Source organism: Palaemon carinicauda, chromosome 32 (assembly GCF_036898095.1).
Source record: "Palaemon carinicauda isolate YSFRI2023 chromosome 32, ASM3689809v2, whole genome shotgun sequence".
Lineage (NCBI taxonomy): Eukaryota > Metazoa > Arthropoda > Malacostraca > Decapoda > Palaemonidae > Palaemon > Palaemon carinicauda.
In genome coordinates, this window is record NC_090756.1 from 81,039,765 (window position 1) to 81,047,847 (window position 8,083).

Here is an 8,083-nt window from a genome sequence, read left to right on the forward strand (position 1 = left end):
TTCCTCCCCATAGAGAACCAGTGGACCGAGGAAAAATTGAGGAGGTGTCAACAAGAAGTACTGTAGTACCTGGCCACAGGTGGCGCTGGTGAGTACACCCCCTTCTAGTATAGTGATAGCTGGCGTATCCCTCCCGTAGAATTCTGTCGGGCAACGGAGTTGACAGCTACATGATTATCGGGTAAGTATATTCAAAAATTTATTTTACTAATAAAAATAACATTTTGTTATTTCCTTATTTTGTTTCTTATTTTCTGACTTATCATTTCTACAAAATGATATCATTTTCATGCCTTAGATACTTTTTATATTTCATATTGATTTTGTTCACTACTTTTACGAATAAAAGTTAACCTACTGTCATTACTTCCATTTATTGACATTCTACGCAGTATTTATCATGTTCAGGTGTGGATCCCCATTCCTTATGCCTGCTCGCAGACATCCTCCTGTGTCGAATGTAGGGCGTGGTCACCGGTGTAATGGTTCGAGTACGGTAAGAAGAGGAAGAAGTCCAAGAGGGATTCTTTGGTTTCAGAGTCTTCTATAAGTAACTTTCAAACTCAATTCTCAACCTCAGGTGCTTGAGTCTCTGCTCCTTCATCTTCCTCCAGCAGTGATCTGAGGAAGAAAGTGATTCCGACCTTCCCTAAGAAAAACTTTGAGGTGAGATGGCAATATTACTCTCTCCAGCAAAGGCAATATTAGCCACCCTTCTTCTTGTGCTGACCTCATCCTTACAGTTGCCAACAACATCTCCAAGGACCAGGCCCTGAAAACGTTGTCGTGATTTAGGAATTGAAGGCACTCCATCAAGGGATAAGCTGCTTCAAGTCCTAGCCTCTGCTAGGACTCCCAAGTCTATAGCTGTAACACCTTTCACTTTTGCTGTTCCTTCTGCAGGAGTTCCTGACAGATTTCCATCGATTAGGCCCGGCTTGCCAGACGGGAAATTGATCATCAATCCTCACCTTTGGTGAAGCCATTGCCACAGACAACATCTTCTGAGGAGGAGAGGTATTCTCCTCGCTCTCCTCCTTCCAGCCCTGCATCTTTGAACTAGTCCTTTGCTGCCTTTCTCCCAAGGGTGAAGAGAGAAGGCTGTAGGTCTTTTCGGATTCATCCCGCCCCTTCACATGTACATGATTAGGAGAGCTTTCCTCTCACTTCATCGAATGACAAGACTTTAGGAAGAACTCAATGCAGAGGGAGAGAAAGACCTTGCAACAGATAGCTACATCAATTCCAGTCACTTATGAGCACACGTCACAAGGACTTTACTCGAATGATTCTCTGTTGAGGGTTCTTTATGCGCCCAATCACCAGAGGTTAGTTCCCTGTGTGCAGGTTCATTTCCGTCACATGCAAGATCACTTTCCTGTACATGATCTCCTCACTCACGATCTTCACGGAATAGTTCCTCACGTGTTATCATCTTCTCGGGCATGATATTCTTTATGTGCATCATCCTCTACATGTATATGATCACCTAGTAAAGGTAGAGAATTAAGAACATCTCATTCCAGCTCACCACAACCTAAGTTTCTACGTACTAACACTTCACTTGCATTGTCTTCACAAGTGAATTTCCCTCGTGCTAGCTGTCCACATGGAAGGTCCCCACACGTAAAGGAATTCATGCAATCATTTCCCTCGAACAAGGTCTTCACTCGCTTTTCCTAGAAGTACTAACTTCCTGTGCTGAATCTTCAAACGTAGTTCCTTCGCAAACTAGGTCTCCACTTTCTCAGGATTCTTGGTAATCACAATATGTTAGAACTCCACGTGCTAGATCCCCATGCACTAGATCCTCACACACACTGGGTCCCCACATGCTAGAACCCCATGCACTAGATCAGCATGCTCTAGATCAATGCATATTAGGTCTCCCCGGGCAAGAGCCTCAAGGTTATGTCGAACTTCATAAAGGCCCTTATGCACCCATAAATCTCTAATAAGGTCACGATAACCCTCCCAAAATTCTAGGTCTCGGTAGATTCTGCTACTTTCAGATCCCAATCCATCAGTACACCAAAAAGTACCTCTACTTTTTCCTTGGGAAAGGTATTTCAGTTCAAAATCATGTGCTGTGGACTGTCTTCCACACCCCAAGTGTTTACTAACATGTTAACATTTGTCTTGGCACAGGGTCAGGCCAACGGCATATGTCTCTTGAGATATCTGGCCATTGATGAGTGACCCCACTACAGTACTATAGTGGCCAAAGCCAATAAACAAAGAAGTACTGCACTTTATTACAGCCCCTATGAGGAGGTGAAGCAATCAAAAAAACATTGTAGTTATCTGCAAGATTTATTACAGGCAAAAGGAATGTAATTACTGACAAACTCGGTTGCTAGGAACAAGTAGGAGCAGCAGATTGACCTCTTCATCCTCTAGTAACAAGGAATCTTTTTACTTTTCAGGATGCCCTTCAATGGACACATTCGCCACTATGCTTAGCAAGAAACTCTCAGTCTTCTGCTCACCAGTCCCAGACCCGTCAGTAGCCCTAGAGTAGGCTTTTAAACTTCCTTGGAACAATGTAGACATATATGCTTTTCTGCTTTTTTGCCTGATATGAAGAGTAACCAACAGGGTGCTGACTACCCCTAAACTAAAGGTAACCCTGGTTGTTCCCAAATGGTACAAAGACCCGTTAACCCAGCTTGTTTTGCCAATCCCACTTGCAGATGTAACACAACTTTGTGACATCCCTGTCACTTTTTGGGTGGAGACAATGCAGCTTCTCTGAGCGAAAGGCTTTTTGCGAGAGACTACATAGGAGATGTCTGAATGTCTGCAAAGATCCTTTACTTCCGTCTATAAAGTAAAGTGAGGCATCTTTTACAATTGGTGTCATGGAAAGGTTACTTCTCCGGTTGAAGCCTCTCTGCAGTTGTTTGCTGACTTTTTCATCTTCCCTCACCAAAAGAAGCTCATTTCAGTCTCAGCAGTGAAAAGCTATTGCTCAGCCTTGAGCCAGGTCTTTGGACTGAAGCACTTAGACATTTCCTCGTCGTAGGAATTGTCGATATTCATGAGGAGCCTCGAGTATGCTTGCCCGTCATGAGAATTCAAGCTTCCCACCTGCAATGTGTCTAGAGGTTTTAGGTCACTCAAAAGAGCTCCATATGAACCTTTACAGCAAGGATCTCACACTTAATGCAGTCTTTCTCATTGCTTTAGCTTTAGAGAAGCGAGTAGCTGAGCTCTACGGTATCTCACATGTTTTTAGTCATTGTGAGTGATAGAGGAAAGTCTCTTTTTGTGGCAACAGCTCCTCCCTTAGCAATGCTACCAGTTATCCAGAAGATTTGCTTCTTTGTTCTATGAGGGCACTTAGACGCAACCTAAAATTGATTCAGTCCTTCAGGCCGTAGAACCAGAATCTGTTAATTAGTTCAAGCAGGTATAAAAATAAAATATCCAGTAATACCATATTCTTCTGGCTTAAGAGAGCATACCCCAAGTCAGTTGAAGATCCAGGACTGCCTCAAGTATAAACTCTCAAAGTCGGAGGGACTTGTTCAACGTTAGCCCCTAAAAAGAACCTGTTAGTGGCGTACGTTTTGAAAGCAATAGTGTGGAAATGACAAATAACCTTTACAGCCCATTATCTGTGAGAGTATACCCACAAGTGTTTTTTCGTCTTCTCGTTAAGACCTATGGTACTGTACTTTCTTAGCAGGCTCTAGCGTACATACCATAGCTCCTTCATATGACGAGAAGCATCTCATCTAAGCAACATTAGTCTGGGATGAGAAGTAAGAATATCGGGCACTTTTTCCTTTTTTCTTTCCCCTCTCTTGGTGTGCAGTGGTCGTGCCTTTCTTTGCTGGATCTGACGTTGATGTACCAAGCAACTTGTCTATAATATATAGATAAAAGTCCTGTCCTCTTTATGAGGGAAAGGATGGAGGGGAATCTATATACCCATTACTTTAAATTTAGCTTAAATAACAGATGACATATCCTCTGAATCTTTTCTCAGATTATTAAGAAGTGGGAGTTGGCACTTATACACCTCTTTGGGTCCAAGTGTTCTTCCCACTTCCTGTGATTTTAAACCAGCTATCTTGGTTGTTGGGACTTCTTCTCTCCTTAGGATAAGTCGCTCATTTGATGACGAAGGTTGCGGTTGTGTAGGAACAAATCACAAATTTTAAAAATGATATGTATTTTCCCTAATTATACAAACCTGAGTCTTTAATTTTTACTTCCCTCCTCAACAACCCTGCTTGTCCTAGGCGGCTACCCAGAGTGTTGTGAAAGAGCCAGGGCTTTCCCAGCACCTGCCAGTAAGTTCCGACACCATTTTATAAATGATTAAATTTCAGCTATGCTGATATACTTTTTTTTCCTTACCATCCCTTAGCTCTTTATCCTGTATTTCTAGACTACTTCTATATGTAATGGCAAAGCTAATCCTCAAGGACAATGCAAGGTGGTACCCTTTATTTTTTCTTATAATGGGGTTCAAAAGGCACTCATTAGGTGGTACCCTTTTAGAGCCATATTTAGGTAATACAGTGAACCCTCGCTACTTCGCGGTTCGACCATTGCGGATTCACCACTTCGCGGATTTTTTTCATAACCCATGTATATACATATATCGCGGATTTTCCAGAAATATCGAAAATACCGCGATGTGACCGATGGTGCGAGATTGGAGAAAGTAAGGAAAATTGAATCGTGATTGATTTTCAATATAAATGAAACTTTGAGGAGCAACAAAGATATCATTTGTTAGAGAGATAGAGAGAGGTAAGGAATGGGAGGTAGTGAAAAGTAGCCCACAGAGAGAGAGAGAGAGAGAGAGAGAGAGAGAGAGAGAGAGAGAGAGAGAGAGAGAGAGAGAGAGAGAGAGAGAGAGAGAGAGAGAGGGGGGTTTAAATGTAATAAACAAAAAAATTTGATAGGTTATAACACATTGGTGCTTATGTAATATCAACTGTATACTGTAGAGGGTTTGAATAAGTTAAGAAATGGTATAAATGATACTTTGTTAGTGTATTCGTACACACTCAAGAGCGGCAGCTAGATGACAGCTGATCTAATCACAGCCAAAAGTAAAAAAAAAAAAGAAGTCAACAATACTCGATTTTTAAAACAAACCCGAAATTTAAAAACAAAAGTACACGCTTTCTTAATGTGCAATTAACTATTTAAAGAGTGGCAATTTTCTAGAATAAAATGATATTTCCCAAAAAATAGTGGTTTGCTGATGAAATCGGATGCAGTGTTTTTAGCTCTGATTGAAATGGATGTAGACTCGGCCTAATTATTTCGTTTCGTATTTAATTGACACTAAGAAAACTAATTTTAGTTTCTTCATCTAAATGTAAGTATTGTATAACACGAAGAGAGAGAGAGAGAGAGAGAGAGAGAGAGAGAGAGAGAGAGAGAGAGAGAGAGAATCAGCTGTTGTACTCAAATGGCGTGTTTTTGTTTCGTGAGAATTTCATCGCCACGACTTTAACAACAACATACTGTACTGAACTTTATAGTATTATACAGACTACTGTAATATGATAAAGTAAAATATTTGTAATCTATTTTATATGAAATGGGGCTATTTTTTTTTTTTTAAATTTACATTTACGTATGTAAAACAATCTCTCTCTCTCTCTCTCTCTCTCTCTCTCTCTCTCTCTCTCTCTCTCTCTCTCTCTCCTCTCTCTCTCTCTCTCTCTCTCTCGTAGATTGTTTTCCTGCTTTGCTACGTATGTATGATTTTATATAGATACGGTAAATAATATTTGTAATAACATATTTTATTAAAGCTTTTACTGTAATATCATTATTTATCACTTTCATCATGCGCGTTAAATTCCTTAGTTTGTTTACTGAGCGTACTTTATGACGCCGTCGTTTCAGGCGGCATCATAAAGAAAAACATTTCATTTGGAAGTCCTAAGAAAAATTAAGTAAAACATTAGTAATAACCAAATCAACATACTGTACTGAATAATCAATATAATTGATGCACAAACTAACCTATACACAGATGTGTAAATGCGTTTGTTTCTTCATTATAATCAGAGATAAACGTAAACAAAACATTGGTTGCCATTTTTTATCGTGCTTTTTGGCGTGTTTAGGAAAAGCATGATATAAAGTCGCCCTTAATATTTGTGCCTGTTTTAGTTTAGGGTACGTTAGTACATGCATTAAGTGTTCTGCACATTAAAGGGTAGTTTGTTAACAGTACTACGTACAAGGGAAGGTTTTAAAAGTCTGAATATACATGTTAAATAAATAGGTAAATATGGTGTCACTACTTCGCGGATTTTCACCTATCGCGGCCGGGTCTGGAACCTATCTACCACGATAAACGAGGGTTCACTGTATACCCCTCTTTATTTACTCTGAACATAAAAAGCTGATGAGATGTGATGAATGCATATGCTGGAGATGGCCAAGTGCTTGGTTAAAGTTTAACATTCTAGGGCTTATAGCATCCTCCTTTTCCAACTATGGTTGTAGCTTAGCTAGTAATAATAATGATAATGATACTTAACTTAATGTATGCCTGTATTAATTTATGAATTTCTGTATCAACTTAATATTTTTTAATCTTCATTGCTTTCTAGTGCATCATCAGATGGAACGGTAAAAGTGTGGTCTGTAAAAACTACAGAATGCATAGCAACGTTTAAATCTCTGGCTGGTGTTACTTCTGTTGATCTCCCAGTATATTCCGTTCATATTCTTCCGAAAAATCCTGATCACATAGTTGTTTGTAATCGTTCAAACACTGTGACAATTATGAACATGCAGGTGAGTATTCTGTTTATGAAGTGCTTGCTGTAGCTATTGTTTAGCAAAAAGAAAAACTTTTCATATTGAGAAAATAACTTTCAGGTAGTAGTTAGAGAATATTTTATCTGAACTAATAATCTTCACTGGTAAAGGATTGGGCATTATCTTTGATTAAAATGTTTAAATAATTTTGAAAATGTTGTTGGGAGTTATTGCTCAACATTAAGATCATTTTATTCTGTCTTTTACCCACAGCAGTCTTTGCTAGATGCATTATAAGCAGTGCACAGAATGTTCTTTGCAGCATCACCCACTACTATAGTTTGATTTATGACTTCCACTTTTGTCCTTAGCCTTTGGGCCAGCCTTATAGTCAAACAATTTTAAGAAATCACTTGGTTATTCCCACATCCTCCTTAACCAATCCCACTATCCCATCCTATCCCCCCCCTCCCTCCTTTCATGATATCATTTATACAGCTGGTAGCTCTGTCATTATCTTGAGCCAGAGTTGAATGATCATACAAAATTCATAATTCCTCATGCATTGAGAGGGGGAGGATAGCATCCAGAAACACCCCTATCCCTACCATTGGTAGGCCAGCAGTTTCAGGCCCTACTCATCAGCTAAGCGAGGAATATTGCCCATAATGTGTTCCAAGTATTTCAATAAGGATACGACAGACCTGATAGAAGAAATAGTAGAGGGAACCTCCTAGGCAACAAATGTTTTTCAAAGCTTAATCAACAGGATCAGACTCCAGGCAAGAGAAATGGAGGTGGAATAACTCAATCGCCACTAAATTGAAATCGTCAATTGACTGTCCTTTGCAGGATTGATGGTTTCGACAAGGAAATGATAAGAGGAGAAATTCTTGCCCATTACAAAGGAGGAGAGCTGCTTACACTTGATTGGCTGCTATAGAGACTAAGGGAGCCACCAGTGGATTTTATTGGAGGAAAATTACAGAAAAGTATGGCATTCAGATAAAAGAAAAATTATAGTAGCATCGATTGAGTAATCAAACATAGCAGCTGCTTGAAACAAATTACTAATGGAACTCTAAAGCAACAAAACCAGAGAATGTCCAAGGCCAGTAATTTATCTTGATGAAACTTAGATCAGTCAAAATGTCAGCATCAAATAATGTTAGACAGATGAGGATGGTACTATTGGGCTAGCTCAAAAATTGGTAGATGGTGGGTGGTGGTTGCTTCCTCCTGTGGTTTACAACTTCTCCCTGGATGAAGCGATTTGCAGAGAGAGTCTACTGCTTTAGTTGTCGTGAAGAGAAAAATTTCAAAAGTATGTTGATAG

At 39.6% G+C, this 8,083-nt stretch overlaps 1 protein-coding gene across 1 annotated transcript in view; it reads left to right on the forward strand.

Annotated features, from left to right (window-relative positions):
• The window catches only part of Smu1 (Smu1 spliceosomal factor), a 189,081-nt gene that overhangs the window by 169,903 nt on the left and 11,095 nt on the right, over nucleotides 1-8,083 (forward strand). The window contains exon 9 of the mRNA XM_068356315.1: nucleotides 6,597-6,783. Coding sequence (XP_068212416.1) covers nucleotides 6,597-6,783 — 187 coding nt within the window. The remainder of the gene's footprint in view (nucleotides 1-6,596; nucleotides 6,784-8,083) is intronic.